Here is a 20,704-nt window from a genome sequence, read left to right as displayed (position 1 = left end):
ACTATTGGGACACAAAAGAAGAAACACTTATTTTAATTGAAAAAATGATTTATTTAAGTTACTGAAAAAAAACATTGATTTTATAAAATGTGATCAGGGCTGACAGAGCAGTCTTCCTCAAGAGAAGAAAAGGAAAGCTGGGGAGAGGACGGGGATGGCTGTTATGTTCTGGCATTTCTTTCTGTCTCAGCCAAACACTCTCTCACCAAAGCCCGAGCGTGAATAATACCTGAGAGAGAGAGAGAGGGGAGAGAGATGTTTAATATGAAATTGACTGTGTGTGTAGACAGTTGAAACGGTGACTGTACAGACAGTGTTGTCAGTATTCAGGGTGCAGTACCTCTCTGCAGCCTCTTTGTTACAATGGTACTCTTGCTCACTGTAGACTGTGTGTGTGTACAATGCCAGAGTGCAGTACACAGTGCATAGATAGGGTGTATAGATAGTACAGTGAATATATGTGCAGTGTATACAGTGACAGGGTATGCACAGTGTACAAACTAGGGTTGAACAATAAAGCATTATTAACAGCACACTTTTCACATTTAAGAAACCAATCCTCGTTAATCCAGTTTGTTATGATCCTGTTTAGCATGGATTTTTCTAAAACCTCTCTGGTGCAAAGCGAGGTGTAACTGTACAGTCTATTGTGTAGTGCTTTTACATCGGCGATATTAGCAGCATGACCAATTATCTCCTAATTCTGTTTACTAGCAAATAAACAGCACTTTAATGTATAAGTTTGTTCGTACATTGGATTTATCTGCAGCGTAACAAATTTAATCTGATCTTTAAAAAATTACAGTTCATACAACATAATTCTCTTTAGGATTTATACCATGATATTAGGGTTTCTGCGGAAACTGTATACCTTTCCTAGTATAGACATTGTACAGTGATGGGGTGTGTACAGTGTAAGACAGCATACAGGCAGGGTGTGCTGTGAATGGGTGCAGTACCTCTCTTCAGCCGCTCCATGGCGCTTTTGCTGCCTGCGTATGTTGGCCGGATCTCTTTGCCCATCTCCTCAATCACAGACAGCAGGTCAGCGTATGTGGACTGGGACTGCTGGGAGCCCACTGGCTTTAGGGACTGAGACACAGAGACATGGTGAGAGACTGAACACTGAGGGAGACAGTCACAGCACAGTGAAAAGCAGCACATAGTCATAGACCCACAAGAACAGTGAGACATGGCACAATCAAACACAAGGACCCACAGCAGCAGCACAGTGAGATACAGCAGAGACCCAGTAACAGCACAGCAGTGAGACATACAGACACAGTAATAGCATAGCGAGACAGAAACACAGCACAGTGAGACGCAGTGGAGACAGACACACAGTAACAGCATAGTGAGAGAGACACAGTAACTACGAGACACTCATTAACAGAACATCAGTCAGACATTTAAGACACAGTAACAGCATACTGACACACAGAGTTTAGCACAGTATGGTGTGTATTCAGGCAAGTGTATAGTTCAGTAATGTGTCTAGTACAGTGCAATATAGTACTATGTGTATAACAGCAGATCACTGTAAAGTCCAGTGCAATGTGTGTAATTTGGTGGGTGTATTACAGTACAGTGTGTGTAGTAGAAGTACAATGTGCATAGTGCAGTAATGTTGTACAGTAGTGTGTGTATTACAGTACCTGCACGTAGCCCATGGACGGTGGACCGAAGTCATTAAAGAGCGGCCTGTAGCTGGAGGAGCCGAGAGAGGAGGAGGGAGAGGACACACTGGAACCTGTGAGAGAGACAGACAGAGAGAGATTGATAAGATAGTAGACCAGTGCACGCACACGCACACACACAGATATAGACACATTAGACCAGCACACCCACACACACAGATATAGACACATTAGACCAGCACACCCACACACACAGATATAGACACATTAGACCAGCACGCACACGCACACACACAGATATAGACACATTAGACCAGCACACCCACACACAGATATAGACATTAGACCAGCACATGCGCGCGCACACACACACACACACACACACACACACACACATATATAGACCAGCACACACACACACACACCCAGATATAGACCAGCACACACACACACACACAGATATAGACCAGCACACACGCACACACACAGATATAGACCAGCACACACGCACACACACAGATATAGACCAGCACACACGCACACACACAGATATAGACCAGCACACACGCACACACACAGATATAGACCAGCACACACACACACAGATATAGACCAGCACACACACACACAGATATAGACCAGCACACACACACACAGATATAGACCAGCACACACACACACACAGATATAGACCAGCACACCCACACACAGATATAGACATTAGACCAACACATGCGCGCGCACACACACACACACACACATATATAGACCAGCACACACACACACACACCCAGATATAGACCAGCACACACGCACACAGATATAGACCAGCACACCCACACACAGATATAGACATTAGACCAGCACATGCGCGCGCGCACACACACACACACACACATATATAGACCAGCACACACACACACACACCCAGATATAGACCAGCACACACGCACACAGATATAGACCAGCACACACGCACACAGATATAGACCAGCACACACGCACACACACAGATAGACCAGCACACACACACAGATATAGACCAGCACACACACACAGATATAGACCAGCACACACACACACACACACACACAGATATAGACCAGCACACACACACACAGATATAGACCAGCACACACACACACACACACAGATATAGACCAGCACACACACACACACACAGATATAGACCAGCACACACACACACACACACACAGATATAGACCAGCACACACACACACACACACACAGATATAGACCAGCACACACACACACACACACACACACAGATATAGACCAGCACACACACACAGATATAGACCAGCACACACACACACACACACACAGATATAGACCAGCACACACACACAGATATAGACCAGCACACACACACAGATATAGACCAGCACACACACACAGATATAGACCAGCACACACACACAGATATAGACCAGCACACACACACACACACACAGATATAGACCAGCACACACACACACACACACAGATATAGACCAGCACACACACACACACACACAGATATAGACCAGCACACACACACACACACACAGATATAGACCAGCACACACACACACACACACACAGATATAGACCAGCACACACACACACACAGATATAGACCAGCACACACACACACACACACAGATATAGACCAGCACACACACACACAGATATAGACCAGCACACACACACACACACACACAGATATAGACCAGCACACACACACACACACACACACACAGATATAGACCAGCACACACACACACACACACACACACAGATATAGACCAGCACACACACACACACACACAGATATAGACCAGCACACACACACAGATATAGACCAGCAGACACACACACACACACAGATATAGACCAGCAGACACACACACACACACAGATATAGACCAGCACACACACACACACACACAGATATAGACCAGCACACACACACACACACACAGATATAGACCAGCACACACACACACACACACAGATATAGACCAGCACACACACACACACACACAGATATAGACCAGCACACACACACACACAGATATAGACCAGCACACACACACACACAGATATAGACCAGCACACACACACACACAGATATAGACCAGCACACACACACACACACAGATATAGACCAGCACACACACACACACACACACACACAGATATAGACATTAGACCAGCACACACACACACACACACACACACACACAGATATAGACATTAGACCAGCACACACACACACACACACACACAGATATAGACATTAGACCAGCACACACACACACACACACAGATATAGACATTAGACCAGCACACACACACACACACACAGATATAGACATTAGACCAGCACACACACACACACACACAGATATAGACATTAGACCAGCACACACACACACACACACATATATATATATACATATACACACACACACACACACACACACAGATATAGACCAGCACACACACACACAGATATAGACCAGCACACACACACACACACACACAGATATAGACCAGCACACACACACACACACACACAGATATAGACCAGCACACACACACACACACACACAGATATAGACCAGCACACACACACACACACACACAGATATAGACCAGCACACACACACACACACACACACAGATATAGACCAGCACACACACACACACACACACAGATATAGACCAGCACACACACACACACACACACAGATATAGACCAGCACACACACACACACACACACAGATATAGACCAGCACACACACACACACACACACAGATATAGACCAGCACACACACACACACACACACAGATATAGACCAGCACACACACACACACACACACAGATATAGACCAGCACACACACACACACACACACAGATATAGACCAGCACACACACACACACACACACAGATATAGACCAGCACACACACACACACACACACAGATATAGACCAGCACACACACACACACACACACAGATATAGACCAGCACACACACACACACACACACAGATATAGACCAGCACACACACACACACACACACAGATATAGACCAGCACACACACACACACACACACAGATATAGACCAGCACACACACACACACACACACAGATATAGACCAGCACACACACACACACACACACACAGATATAGACCAGCACACACACACACACACACAGATATAGACCAGCACACACACACACACACACAGATATAGACCAGCACACACACACACACACACACACACACACACAGATATAGACCAGCACACACACACACACACACACACACACACACACACACACACACAGATATAGACCAGCACACACACACACACACAGATATAGACCAGCACACACACACACACACACACAGATATAGACCAGCACACACACACACACACAGATATAGACCAGCACACACACACACACACACACACACACACACACAGATATAGACCAGCACACACACACACACACACAGATATAGACCAGCACATACACACACACACACACAGATATAGACCAGCACATACACACACACACACACAGATATAGACCAGCACACACACACACACACACAGATATAGACCAGCACACACACACACACACACACACACAGATATAGACCAGCACACACACACACACACACACAGATATAGACCAGCACACACACACACACACACACAGATATAGACCAGCACACACACACACACACACACAGATATAGACCAGCACACACACACACACACACACACAGATATAGACCAGCACACACACACACACACACACAGATATAGACCAGCACACACACACACACACACACAGATATAGACCAGCACACACACACACACACACACAGATATAGACCAGCACACACACACACACACACACAGATATAGACCAGCACACACACACACACACACACAGATATAGACCAGCACACACACACACACACACACACAGATATAGACCAGCACACACACACACACACACACAGATATAGACCAGCACACACACACACACACACACAGATATAGACCAGCACACACACACACACACACACAGATATAGACCAGCACACACACACACACACACACAGATATAGACCAGCACACACACACACACAGATATAGACCAGCACACACACACACACAGATATAGACCAGCACACACACACACACACACACAGATATAGACCAGCACACACACACACACACACACAGATATAGACCAGCACACACACACACACACACACAGATATAGACCAGCACACACACACACACACACACACACACACACAGATATAGACCAGCACACACACACACACACACACACACAGATATAGACCAGTACACACACACACACACACAGATATAGACATTAGACCAGCACACACACACACACACACACACACACACACACACACACAGATATAGACATTAGACCAGCACACACACACACACACACACAGATATAGACATTAGACCAGCACACACACACACACACACACACACACACAGATATAGACATTAGACCAGCACACACACACACACACACACACACACACAGATATAGACATTAGACCAGCACACACACACACACAGATATAGACATTAGACCAGCACACACACACACACAGATATAGACATTAGACCAGCACACACACACACACAGATATAGACATTAGACCAGCACACACACACACACAGATATAGACATTAGACCAGCACACACACACACACACACACACACACACACAGATATAGACATTAGACCAGCACACACACACACACACACACACACACACACACACAGATATAGACATTAGACCAGCACACACACACACACACACACACACACACAGATATAGACATTAGACCAGCACACACACACACACACACACACACACACACAGATATAGACATTAGACCAGCACACACACACACACACACACACACACACACAGATATAGACATTAGACCAGCACACACACACACACACACACACACACAGAGATATAGACATTAGACCAGCACACACACACACACACACAGATATAGACATTAGACCAGCACACACACACACACACACACACAGATATAGACATTAGACCAGCACAGACACACACACACACACACACACAGATATAGACATTAGACCAGCACACACACACACAGATATAGACCAGCACACACACACACAGATATAGACCAGCACACACACACACACAGATATAGACCAGCACACACACACACACAGATATAGACCAGCACACACACACACACAGATATAGACCAGCACACACACACACACAGATATAGACCAGCACACACACACACACAGATATAGACCAGCACACACACACACACAGATATAGACCAGCACACACACACACACACACACACAGATATAGACCAGCACACACACACACACACACACACAGATATAGACCAGCACACACACACACACACACACACAGATATAGACCAGCACACACACACACACACACACACAGATATAGACATTAGACCAGCACACACACACACACACACAGATATAGACATTAGACCAGCACACACACACACAGATATAGACCAGCACACACACACACAGATATAGACCAGCACACACACACACACAGATATAGACCAGCACACACACACACACAGATATAGACCAGCACACACACACACACAGATATAGACCAGCACACACACACACACAGATATAGACCAGCACACACACACACACACACACACATATAGACCAGCACACACACACACACACACACACAGATATAGACCAGCACACACACACACACACACACACAGATATAGACCAGCACACACACACACACACACACACAGATATAGACCAGCACACACACACACACACACACACAGATATAGACCAGCACACACACACACACACACACACAGATATAGACCAGCACACACACACACACACACACACAGATATAGACCAGCACACACACACACACACACACACAGATATAGACCAGCACACACACACACACACACACACACACAGATATAGACCAGCACACACACACACACACACACACACAGATATAGACCAGCACACACACACACACACACACAGATATAGACCAGCACACACACACACACAGATATAGACCAGCACACACACACACACACAGATATAGACCAGCACACACACACACACACAGATATAGACCAGCACACACACACACACAGATATAGACCAGCACACACACACACACACACACAGATATAGACATTAGACCAGCACACACACACACACACACAGTCGTGTCTCACCGGGCGGGGTGTGATTGGCTGCAGTCGGTGCGGGAGCGATGGGTTTGTAGCTCATCTTGTCCTCGGTGTGTCCGTCTCTTCTCTCTGGTTACCGGCCAGGGGGAGAAGTTAAACCCCGCGGTTTACAGAGCGATAATCCCGCAGATTACACACAGAATGACCGAGAGCCCGGCTATCGGTCTGACTGACGGACACGGGAGGGGCTGCGGACGGACAGAAGCCCCCGGCTGTCTCTGTCGACTCTCTCCCTCGACCCGGAAAACAGAGCAAGATGGGCTTCACTCACGGGGGGAGGGTCTGACCACGCCGCTCCGGCTGCTGTAACCGTATCACTGCAGCGGTTACTGTCGGACTGACACCAGAGTTGCGGGTGTCGTGCCCAGACCCCCCGGTCACCGGCTGCACGGTCTCCCTCTCAGAGGGCAGCGATGTCGGCCGGTGGTACGATCTCCTGCCGCTCTTCCTGTTGCCGATTCGCTCAGTCCACTCAAATATACTACGCGTCTCTTTATGTATCTTTATTTATACACATATGTGTGTTTGTTTCCCAAAAAAAAAAAAAAGAAAAAAAAAAAAAAAACAATAAATAAATTAAAATGTAAACAACCCCGACCGCTTCCTGCCCGGCCGCTTTCAGAGCGCCTTCCCTTCTCCCGGCGTGCACCGCGACACAGACCCTCCACACACGGCATCATCTGCGACTGCGCGGAAGGGGCCTGGCGCTGGCTGGGTGGTTGTGGTGCCCTTGTCTGCTACTTTACGTCACGATATGGCACCGCCTCCCTTTGTGACGGGAGAGTAACAGCCACAGATCTAGAATGACTAGATGGGTAATTATTATAATGTATATCAAAGTATATAATTAAAAGTTCAGTATTATCCGACATCCACATGCCTGTGTATTGTGTATGTAGCTCTCGGGTATTGGCAAGACTTGTTGTAGTATTTCTTTTTGAAATACTATACAGATTACAAATATTTTCTGTACCACAAACACCTCTTTTGTATCTCCGCTTCTATCTGTTGCGTTATAGGTACTGTACTTCCATCCCTGGTCAATATGGCCGCCGTCTTGTTTCCAGCCTCTCATATAGCTCAAATAGGCGCAACCACTCTAGTGATTCCGTGTCTATGGTATCAGCCCAGGACAGACGTGAAGAAGCAAGGCAGGAAGGGAGATGTAGTTCATATTTATATAAACCTGAGTTTATATAAGCCTTCCCAGTGTAAAATCACAGATAATCCCTCCATCTTCCTCTCTCTCTCTCTCTCTCTCTCTCTCTCTCTCTTTCCCTTTCCCTTGCTCTCTCTCTTCTTCTCTGCCCCTCTCCCTCCCTCTCTCTGCACAGACACACCATGGTTTTAATCATGCTTTTAATATAATTTAACAAATGTTTACATTTACACTGAGGACACATACCTGTTCATTTATCAACAGACTTGTATAATGTAACAGCTATGTAACTGTACAAGTTCGCAGGCTACAGCTGTATAGTATATGTACTGCTCATACAGAACACACACACCACACATACAACACACAGTTTCCCAGCACAGTGTGTACTACCTCTGTACAACATCAGACTATACGGTATACATACAATGTCTGTACAACATAGACTAGATAGTACTGTATATATACTCTCTCTACAATATATAGACTATATATACTATTTCTGTACAATGTAATTTACAGTATATATATATATAATATCTATACTAATATACTATCTCTGTAGAATGTACATTATATATAGTAAATATACCATCTCTGTACAATGTAAATTATATAAAGTGTATATTCTATATCTGTACAACATATGGACTAGACAATATATCTATTAATCCTGTGCAACATATAGAAGTTCTCATTCATGTGTGTCCGAGGAGGCTGGGGTCAGTTCCAGTCTGCAGAGTCTGTTACCGTGATGACAGCATCATCACAAACTCTGTGGAGAGAAATACAGAAGAGAAAGACAGGATGACAAATGTCAGAGAAACACAACTGCACAACGATCTGAGTCTCTTTCTGTTTGTGTCCACCTCTTCCTCCCCCCTCCCTCCCTCTCTCCCTTTTTCTCCCTCTCTCTCCCTCACCATCAAAGTCCACATGTCCGTCTCCGTTCAGGTCGATGTCCTTCAGTACCTCTTCCAGCTCCTCCCCTGACAGGCTCTCACCCAGCAGAGACACCGCAGCCTCGCGCAGCTCCGCCACACTGATCTCCCCATCACCATCAGAGTCAAACTGAGAGGGAGGGAGTGTATATAGACAGTATACAATGTTACAGTGTATGGACAGTGTAAACAGAGTGTACAGCATTCAGTACAGTGTATAGTATATAATACAGTATGTATACAGTACTGTACAGTATATTTGTCTCACCTGTTTGAAGGCGCACTTGAGCTCCCTCACTCCAAGCATGTGGGCCGTCTCCTGCAGCATCCTGGGCCCCATCAGCTCACAGAAATCCTCAAAGTCAATCCGGCCACCCACTGTGGAGAACAGCCAATCACAGCACAGTCACTAGCAAGCACAGCCAATCACAGACACACGCACACATTCACACTCATATACTCACACACTCACATATTCACACTCATACACACATACACTCACATATTCATACTCACTCACTCACTCACAAACACTCAGGCTCACACACAAACACCCACACACTCACTCACACATTCACTCTCTCTCTCTCTCACACACACACACACACACACTTACGCCTCATCTTTATCTGCTGGCAGATTTCAATGAGCTCCATCTCTGTGGGCATATAGCCCATGGTTCTCATGCAGTCGCCCAAGTCCCTGTAGCTCAGGAACCCGTCAGCGTCTGTGTCAAACTCCCGGAATGCCTCACTGAGCTCTGAGAGAGAGAGAGACAGGGAGAGATTGAGAGAGAGAGAGAGAGAGAGAGAGAGAGAGAGAGAGAGAGAGAGAGGGAGTGAGGGGAGAGAGAGAGGAATGAAGAGGGGTAGAGTGGGTAGGAGAAAGAGAAGGGGGAATGGGAGTGGAGGTAAATGGGGAGAGAGAAGCAAGGGAGAGATAGAAGAGAGAGAAGTGTGGGAGAGAGAGAGGGGGTGAGGGGAAAACAGAGAGAAGGGTAGAAGGGTAGAGGGGAGGAATTAAATATCTTTTTACAATTGCTTTGACAATTATTTCAGAAGTCTGTGCCAAAGTGCAAAAATAAGAGTGTAAAATCCTGACCATGAGACACAGTATATATCGACAACATACAAAGTACAAAACTCTAAATCACCTACTCCATTCTTTAAATACTACTGAATTACATAAAGACCTGTTTCAAATGCTAATTATTATTTATTCAAAGTACTCAATTAGATAATCATTTGGTATCATTAACTGTCCAGTGTTGCAACTGACCTTGTCCTAAGAATGCAAAGATACAGAATTGATAATCGCTACATCACTGCATAACAGGCATGAAAGTAGCTGGACATGGACACCGTCAATGATATGGACACGGTCAAGCTGAAGCTGCAGCTTGAGGTCATGATCGTGGTCCACAACAAATATGAACGGTTACCTCATGATGAAATTAGAGCAACACTAACTGATCACGTCATAAACAGAGGTCTGACAATGTGAGCAGCTGGATTTATGTCCAACCCAGACCACAGAGGTCAACTACAATTCAACTGTCAGAACATTTCTCACTGCGAATCGGCAAGTCAACTGTACAGTATTGGAACCGTAGTGCAGTGTTACAGAAACCTGTGCTGGTGTGAGATGATTGCATTTACATTGCTTTTCTGGGTTTCAGAGCTGAAAGGACAGCAGCCAGTGTTGGGTGGGGCCGTGTACTCACTGCAGTGCAGGAGATGCTGCTGCACATCCAGCACAGCATCAACGTGTTCCTAGGGGTTGATCTTATCAGCACAACCACAATTGGAAATTTTTTTAAAAGGCACCAAGTGACTATGAAGCAGATGTATTTGGTACCTTTTCAAAGAAATGAGGACTGAGTGAAGGCAACGTGATAATGCGTGTGTTATATGAGCCATGTCCTTCAGTACAGTCGGAGTAACTCAGGAATAAATCATCCTTTTCAGAGAAAAGCATGGCATCTGATCGAGTGTCGGAAACCTGGGGTTCCTGTATGTTGATGAAGCTCCTATCTGGCCAAATGTTAGCGCTGCGGTCGGAAATGTTATTGGCCAGCATGGCACAGCCAGTGTGCCGGGGCAGTGGGGAGAGAATGTAACGATGTGTGCTGCCATCTCGGACAACAGAGCTCTTTGGACAGTGCTGCACATCTGCTGTGTTTTCTGGATGTGCTGCATTTGGACAACCACATTTTTGGGACATTGCAAACTTCCATCACACATTGGTACTGTGAGAGCAGTCTGCAGCACATCATGATGTTCCTGCCAGCCTATTCCCCATTTCTGAAATTCCTATTGGCCTGGAGGGACAGGTGTCTGACTGTCACCCTTATGAGCCAAACACCCTCATTAAGGATGTGGATGAAGCGTGCACTGACGTCACAGTGCAGCAGTACAGGGGTGGACAAAGCACTCAGATTGTTTCCACTGTGCCTGGCTAATGAGGACATCAGATGTAATGTGAAAGAAAATCAGTGGCCTCCTGCTGAACAGAGACTCGACCATTACAATGAGAATAGCAAGGACAGAAGTATGAGAACACAAGTATCTCACCATCCACCTCTTCAGGCACCAGTTCGCGCTCCTGAGAAATGGGGAGAGACAGAGAGAGACATCAGTCTGAGAGGGACAGAGGGAGCAAGATTAGACTGGGGTCGGTGAGACGGAGAGCATCCAGATGGATTATTATGGGATATCACGTGCGGAGGAATTAGAGCAGGTAACAATCAGAGATTTCAGACTCGGAAAAACAGATTAGCTGTGATACACTGACACTGATATACACACTGAAATACAGAGATACACACACTTATATACACTGACACACACTGACACGCACACACTGATAAAACTGATGCACACAGATATACACTAATATACACTCACACTGGCACAAACACACACACACACACAATCTTTCTAACATGTGTGCCTATACTTTTATATTCCATATTGTACTATCTTTCACTGTTTTGCTATTTTGTATTGTATTACACTGTTTTAACAAACCATCTAATCTCCCTCTGTCTCTGTCTCTCTCCCAGTATCTCTGTCTCTCTTTCCCCCTGTATTGTTCTTTCTCAGACCACTTTCTCTTTTCCTGCATCCCTCTATAGATCACTTGGCCTCGTTAGCACTAATTGGACCTGACAGTGAGTCTCCCTAACGAGTTATTTATACTGAGTAAGACAGGATTACCGGCTCAGAAATCAGAGAGAGAGAGAAACAGGGATACTGAGGGGGGGGGGGGGTCCAAAGGGAGAGAGAGACACAGAGGAAGAGAGATTGCACTGAGCTCTATTAAGTCACTCATTACCAAGAGGAATAACAAGATTTGGTCACCTGACCCCAAAAGCACAGAGAAAGTCTGGCTGACTGATCCAGCAACAGCAATAACTACAGTATCTAGAGCAATAACAGTGAGTGCTTTCCCACACCCCCCACCTGTCCGAACAGCGCGTTGAGGAAGGGCGAGTACATCTTTGTTGTCATTGAGACGTCGCTGTCTCTCTTGCCCCCCCGGCCGCGCCGCGTCTGGCTGTCGGAGGAGGAGCCCCGGCGTAGGGGGGGGGCATCACCCTGGCCACCATGCTGAGACACCGTGGAGCCGCGGCGCAGTGCTGGCTTGAGGGGGGCAGCCTCAGGGGGGGGAGGTTCGCGGGGCATGGTGGTGACGCTGGGGGGGAGAAAAAGAACAGGAAGCAGAGTCTCTATAAACGTCTCCATAGGGGTTTATAGACTGATCTGTATAGGAGGTTATTGACTGGTCTCTATAGGTCTGTACAGACTGGTCTCTATAAGAGTTCAGTGAGGTTACAGTTCAGTTCTGCTACCTGTCTGCAGGGGGCGCCTTCTCCTTCTCTGCCTTCTTTCGCGATGATTTCTCCTTCTTCTCTTTCTGTGACATCCTGTAGTGTGTGTGTGTGTGTGTGTCACTGTGTGGTACAGATTGTGTTACTCTGTGTGTGTTAATACTTGGCAACAATTATTGTATTAGTATGTGTATTAGTGCAAGTCAGTCTATCACTTTGTTTTAGTGTCTCAGAATATCTCAGTTATAGTGTCTGAGGGTGTAACAACAGATAACACAAAATGAGAAACACAGTCAGAATCACAGTTTTGCATTTCTCTATTTTAGTTCCTAACAATGTGCTAACAGTGACAGACAAGTGGACAGAGACACAGAGGAAGAGAGGGAGAGACAGAGGAAGTCCTAGATATAGAGAGACACAGAGACAGAAAATTAGACTAAGAGAAAGAAGATGTAGGCAGAGATAGACTGAGCAGTCAGACTGACTGAAAAAGAGATGGAGGGAGTTGGAGAGAGAGAGAGACAGTGACAAAAGTCATAAATAAAGAGTGAAATACAGTTGATGGACTGACAGAGATGTACAGAACAAATGACAGTTGGGGAGAGAGAGAGACAGGCACAGGGAACGAATGAGAGAGAAAGATGGACCGACTATATGTGTCGGACAGACAGAGGGACAAGTCCGTTCACTCACCTCAGGCAGGAACAGACAGAATGACTGACGGGCAGAGAGACAGAAGGAGTCACTCTTTCGCCACAGTCCTTCTCTTCTGTGATGGAGGGATGTTAAAGAGCGACAGTATTCCTCTCCTTACTCCCCCGCTCCCCCTCCTGTGTTAAGTATTTAAGCAGTGATTATGGCTAAATGTGTCCAGATTAGAAACTGAAACGTGGAGAAGAGACTGACTGAACACTGTGACTGTGTGTGTGTGTGTGTGTGAGTCTGTCTGTGTGCGTGTCTATGTGTGAGTGATTGTGTGTGTCAAGTGGGAGAGAATGAGTGTCAATGAGTTTGCATATTTAGACTGTGTTGTCTAAGTCATATGACCATTGTGATGAGAGACTTCGACAGGGGAGGAAGACTCAGGTGCGGAGAGAGACAGAATGGTCAGGCAAACAGAGGGTCGTGGGTCGGTTACAGCAACAAAGGAGATGTCTTGTCTAAGAGTCGTGGACGGTAAGTTGTTTAGAAGGTCAGGCAATCAGGCAAACACACTATTGTAAGGATCCCAGGAAAAACAGGCAAGAGTCAAAACAGTATTGGGGCACAACATGTGGAAAAGGCTCAGAAATTACACTGGATAGTAATCACGACTTTGCAAGGATGAAGTGATATTACGCTCGAAGCAGGATTCATGAAGCAGTACCAACAATTCTGAAGCACAATGTTTCGATACAATGGTTCGAAGCCCCATGACACCTTGCCAGAAACCACGTGATCACTGCAAGTGAAGCTTTGTTACGTCACACCAGCAGCTGACAGTGTCAAATTGGTTTGGAATACACGTCAGTGTATAATGCTTACAAGAGGTCTGAACCACCTAAAATCTGAGGGTTATAGAGAGGAGCCAGATTTGCGGATTCTACAGAATACATTTATTGAAAGAGAGCCAATGAGAGATAGAGATAGATACTTAAATAAACGTTATTATAAACCATCACTTTCCTAGTTGCACAAGCATATCTCTGATAAACAAAATGTAGGCTCTACGCTATATTAGCATCACTTGGATCATTACACAACCACATCCCTAGATATATGAATAAGACATACATGTAAGTGTTGACTATATCTAGGCTATATGAAATGTAGACTACACTTACAGTTAGCTATAGTCACTACAGAGAGTTTGTATCGAGCGCTTCGAAGCAGTGAACCTTTTTAGGTACAATAGCTTCAAATGCTTCAATGGTTCAGAAAGCTTCGTTTCCCCCATCACTAAAAGGATATCTGGGAATGGCGGGCTATACACAGTGATTGAAGGGGCAGGGTTAATTGAGAACAGGTGTGCTGAATGGTATGATGATGAGAGAATTGAACCGATCAAGCTGAAGGTGAGCAGCAATCCGAACGTGGACAATGGCGACCTCTGGTGGTAGGCCAAGGAAAGTCAGGGCGAAGTCATCACAACCTTATTTCGGAAAATACATACATGTTTAGTCATTCCTAAATGAGACATTTGACTTTGACAATATACAGTTTTGAAGCTCTGTGTTTTACAATACAGGCCTCTTTTCACCAAAGCACAACAGATAGAATGCCTATAGAAAGTATTCACCCCCCTTGGACTTTTTCAAATTGTGTTGTGTTACAACCTGACATTTTTATGCACTTACATGGGATATGTTTTGTTCGATTTTTTAATTTCGATTACATTGACACAAACACTTTGAAGAGGCAAGATAATTATTGTATAATGTGAAACAAGTTAATGAAAAATAAAAAAATGAGACAATGTTTGGTAGAACCACCTTTACAGCTGTTTGTTTTTGGGCTCTACCAGGTTTGAACATGTGGATTGGTCAATATTCGCCCATTTGTCTTGACTGATACATTGATGAATAATTATTTTCCAGTCTTGCCACAGATTTTCAATCGGATTCAAGTTCAGGCTTTGACTGGGCAACTCTAGGACATTCACTTTCTTGTTTTCCAGCGTCACTTTGGCTGTGTGCTTGGGGTCATCATTGTCCTGCTGAAATGTAAATCTCCATCTTGTCTTTTTGCAGACTAATGCAGGTTTTCCTCAAGGATTTGCCTTTTCTGAACTCCATCCATTTTGCCCTCTAGCCTGACCAGCTTCCCAGTCCCTGCTGCTGCAAATAATCCCCATAAGATGATGCTGCCACCACCGTGCTACATAGTAGGAATAGTTATCTGGGTGATGTGCTGTGCTGGGTTTGAGCCAGACATAATGCTTTGTATTCAGTCTAAATAGTTACATTTTTGTTTCATCGGACCACAGAATCATTTGCCACATTATTGCAAATTCCAAGTGGGATTTTACATTGGCATTTAAAAAAATAAAATAAATAAATATATATATATATATATATATATATATATATATATATATATTAGGGATCAGATGCGTCTGTAGCATTTGATCTTCAGAGGACTTATATTTACTGTAAAGTATTTCCAGCTTCAATCAATGTATCAAGAACATTACTGTAACTGAATATAATAAAATCTTTTGTCAAAGTAGGTTTTGCTGTTGAGTGAAATTGTTTCTACTTTAGTCTTCTTGATACGAGTCACTCAGAGAACATGAGTACAGCTCATGCTTACTGACCATTTATGCTGTATTTTACAAACAAGCAGAAGACAAAAGAGAGTATGTACAGGGTTGACCATGTCATATTGGTGCTCATAGTTAGTGTTTATTGTTAAGTGGCTGATGGAAAGAACTTTTCATTAGATAACAAATTATACTGTTATGATGGACTGATTGGGGGGGAGTGAGGTGGATCGGGGGTTATGCATCTTTTATTAATCCTTTTATTATTGTGATCAGTATTTTATTATGATTTTGTTAATTTTAACTTTTCTTTGTGCCTTTTTCTTGTTTTACTTTTCCCGTCTCTCTATCTGAATAGTTTGTCAAGCCTACTGCAATTTTGCCTGATTGGATACATGTTTAAGACTTTTTTCTGTAGTCCTATCAACACAACTACCTGCACATATTTCATATAAGACGTGTTAGCCTGTGTTCATGATCACTGTTCAAAATGAATGTTGAAAAGTGCACATTGGAACAATGAAAACACAATAGACATACAATACCTATGGTTGTTAGTGCCAGTATTTATTCTATACAAAATGTAAATATATAAAACTGTATATTTTACTTATATTTCACGGTAAAGATATTACAGCCAATCCCTGTTTCCACAACATTTCACAACTTCCGTATTACTTTCTCCAAGCTTTCTCTTTAAAATAATTCTATCCTGTCAATGGCTATCCGGACTATCACTCTGCTTAGAAGTAAATGACCTAGTTAGTAAAGTGAGATTTTAGAAACCAACTCTGTTCGGACAGAACTGCTCGGGGGGCTGAAGATATTTGATACATCTGATTGGTTATTTACCTTTAGGAGGTGGGACATACATGATGCAAGTTTTGAAAGGTTTGTACACATCGAGACGGTGCCGCCCCCACGTCTTGCCATCCTGTGCTGTTGCACACACTTGCGGGGTCCCGAAGAAATGGCTTCAGGGTCCACATCCGGACCACGGTCTGCCAGTTGTGAACCCCTGGTTAAGATGAAGACTATATACTTGCAAACTGAACAAAGGAACAGAAGAAGAACAAGGTTAGGGAGGTCAAGAGGAAGAAGGGAGAGAGAGAGAGAGAGAGGGACAGACCAGGCTGCCCGCTTCTGACCAGACTGACCACAACTGCTCTCTGTGAGGAGCAGTGAGAGAAATTATTATGTGTTTTTTTCCATTAACTCAAAAGATGCTTAATGTTAGTTGTTTTAGAAATATAATCAAATTATATTAGTTTTACATTAATTCTGTCACAAACAAATGATTACTGCATACCTGTGACTTGACCACGTCTTCCCTCTGAAAAGATTCTTATTGAGGTAATATTTGGCCTATGAGTTTCAGTTAAACTGTTATGCTACACAATGATCATAACTGAAATACTACATGTGATTCCAGAAGAAGTAGGCAATGTCAATAAGATGAAAAATGGAAAAGCACCCGGAGATGATGATGATTATTATTTTTTTATTGGCAGACGGCCTTATCCAGGGCAACTTACAGGATACAAGAGCAATACACAGTGAAATAATACTGCACAAAATTACAAATCAAACATAATACAATTATTATTATTAGTCCTAAGTATGGGCTAAAGGGAAGGGGGCATAGGAGAAATCACAAATGGGAGTTTGCAATGTATAAGTAAGCAGCATGTTGAAGGATAGTTATTATAGTGGAAAATGACAGGAGTGCTGAACAGCGCAGGAGAATCAGCTGATGAATTACAAGCACAGTCTGAACAGATGTGTCTGGAGTAATCACCAGAGAGTGGTCAGGGACTCTGCTGTCCTGATTTCAGTGGGAAGGTTATTCCACCACTTAGGTGTCAGTGATGAAAAGTAGCAGGCTTTGTGTCTGTGTGCTGGGTGTGCAAAGCATCAAACCTGCCTGGGGAGAGCATGCATTCAGAAGGTGGTTGAGGTTCCCCCTCATAATTGTCGGCCCATAAACGCCTTTTAATACTCTGGGCAAAAAATGCTCTAAAACCTATACATAAATATGCTATGCTAAAACCTATACATAAATACTGCGGTGCAGCAGATGGTGAAGAGCAGGAGAGAGAGAAAATGGAAGGGGGACTCACTTGCACACGACCACAGATAAATAGACTCTTTTGTACTCTTGTGCATGTTCCTTTCTCACCTCTTCACCTCTCCCTCCCAGCTGCCTGAGTCCAGTCTCCGGTGCGCCTTCCACTGCAGAGAGACCCCTCTCTCCAGCATTGCAAGGTAAGAGAAAGGAAAGTGCAATCGTGTGGTTTGTCTGACACATTGTTAAAAAGCTCTTTTCTTTATTCCAGGTGCTTGTAGAAGAACAGCACAAGGGATTCTCCCTTAGTGGATGCGGGGTGGCGGGAGCTGAATGCAAAGGTAATGCGGTTGTACTGGCTGTCCAGTATACCCCCCAGAATACTAGCTTCATTGACTGGCCCTCCTCAGAGCCACGCTTAGCAAGCCGACTCTCCTAGATCCCGCAGCTCTTTTATGGCTCTCCTGTAGTGATATTACGCTTGAAGCAGGCTTCACGATACAGTACCGACACTCCTGAAGCACAGTGTATCGATACAATGGTTCGAGGCCACACGACACCTTGCCAGAAACTACGTGATCACTGCAAATTAAGCTTCATTACGTTACACCAGCAGCAGACTGTGTCGAATTGGTTTGGAATACATGTCGGTGTATCAAACTCCTATAATGCTTAAAAGAGGTCTGAACCACAAATCCGAGGGTTACAGAGAGGAGCCAGATTTGCAGACGCTACACAATACATTTATTGAGAGACAGCCAGAGAGAGATAGAGATAGATACTTAGATAGACATACAGATAGTGAGTTAGATAGAGATATAGATTTAGAGATACTTACAGAGACATAGATTTAGTGATAGATAGATAGATAGATATTGTGGTATCAGTCAAATAAAAATCTTTAAATTACACCAATTGTCCAATTGCATAATTTTGTCCCTCCAACACATTTGCCTCTTCTGCACAATCACAAGAACATTGTCTCTCTCCACTTACCAAAATAGTCTTCTTCTGCCCTCTGTCATATACTACATCACTTTCCCAGTTGCACAAGCATATCTGTCTGATAAACAAAATGTAGGCTCTACTCTATATCAGCATCACTTGGATCATTACACAACCACATCCCTAGATATATATGAATAGGAGATACATATAACTGTTGACTAAAGCTAGGCTATATGAAAACAGTGGCTTATTTGAATGATGTGGATGATCTAAAGTTATATTTTAATTTATTATTTTAAATAACTTCCAAATAACACCCCTGTGAGTGAACACGGTGTGAGAGAGTGACTGTGTGCTGTGTAAACAGTGTGTGTGTGTGTGTGTGTGTGTGTGTGTGTGTGTGTGTGTGTGTGTGTTACTTAAATGAGCTAATTTGTATAGCAAATCCAACTCTCCTATACCTCTAGGTGTTTCTCAGTTACTCATA

The 20,704-nt window shown here is 44.2% G+C and overlaps 2 protein-coding genes across 2 annotated transcripts; both read right to left on the bottom strand.

Annotated features, from left to right (window-relative positions):
* Positions 1-27: 27 nt before the first annotated feature.
* cdk2ap2 (cyclin dependent kinase 2 associated protein 2) lies at positions 28-8,696 on the bottom strand. The gene is made up of 4 exons (XM_066718477.1): positions 8,017-8,696; positions 1,656-1,750; positions 960-1,092; positions 28-229 (listed from the first exon to the last, which is right to left on the bottom strand). Exons 1-4 carry the CDS (start codon positions 8,069-8,071, stop codon positions 162-164), a joined length of 351 nt encoding a protein of 116 aa, XP_066574574.1. The 5' UTR covers positions 8,072-8,696; the 3' UTR covers positions 28-161.
* A 677-nt stretch (positions 8,697-9,373) lies between these two features.
* Positions 9,374-14,778, bottom strand: LOC136764427 (calcium-binding protein 2-like). Its single transcript, XM_066718474.1, has 8 exons — positions 14,657-14,778; positions 13,985-14,215; positions 13,596-13,827; positions 12,705-12,735; positions 10,748-10,891; positions 10,400-10,509; positions 10,114-10,261; positions 9,374-9,965 (listed from the first exon to the last, which is right to left on the bottom strand). Exons 2-8 carry the CDS (start codon positions 14,056-14,058, stop codon positions 9,937-9,939), a joined length of 768 nt encoding a protein of 255 aa, XP_066574571.1. The 5' UTR covers positions 14,059-14,215; positions 14,657-14,778; the 3' UTR covers positions 9,374-9,936.
* Between the last annotated feature and the right edge of the window lie 5,926 nt (positions 14,779-20,704).

This window comes from Amia ocellicauda, chromosome 12 (genome assembly GCF_036373705.1).
Source record: "Amia ocellicauda isolate fAmiCal2 chromosome 12, fAmiCal2.hap1, whole genome shotgun sequence".
NCBI lineage: Eukaryota > Metazoa > Chordata > Actinopteri > Amiiformes > Amiidae > Amia > Amia ocellicauda.
This window is presented reverse-complemented; position numbering and strand designations above follow the sequence as displayed.

What these genes read in the sequence shown, in the direction of transcription:
- cdk2ap2 (XM_066718477.1), bottom strand. Translation starts at nt 8,071, where the DNA reads ATGAGCTACAAACCCATCGCTCCCGCACCGACTGCAGCCAATCACACC. An exon ending in CGTCCATGGGCTACGTGCAG is followed by an intron (nt 1,093 to 1,655) that starts GTACTGTAATAC and finishes TCTGTGTCTCAG; the next exon opens with TCCCTAAAGCCAGTGGGCTC. An exon ending in CATGGAGCGGCTGAAGAGAG is followed by an intron (nt 230 to 959) that starts GTACTGCACCCA and finishes TCTCTCTCTCAG; the next exon opens with GTATTATTCACGCTCGGGCT.
- LOC136764427 (XM_066718474.1), bottom strand. Translation starts at nt 14,058, where the DNA reads ATGTCACAGAAAGAGAAGAAGGAGAAATCATCGCGAAAGAAGGCAGAG. An exon ending in TCAACGCGCTGTTCGGACAG is followed by an intron (nt 12,736 to 13,595) that starts GTGGGGGGTGTG and finishes CCCATTTCTCAG; the next exon opens with GAGCGCGAACTGGTGCCTGA. An exon ending in GGTGCCTGAAGAGGTGGATG is followed by an intron (nt 10,892 to 12,704) that starts GTGAGATACTTG and finishes TCTCTCTCTCAG; the next exon opens with AGCTCAGTGAGGCATTCCGG.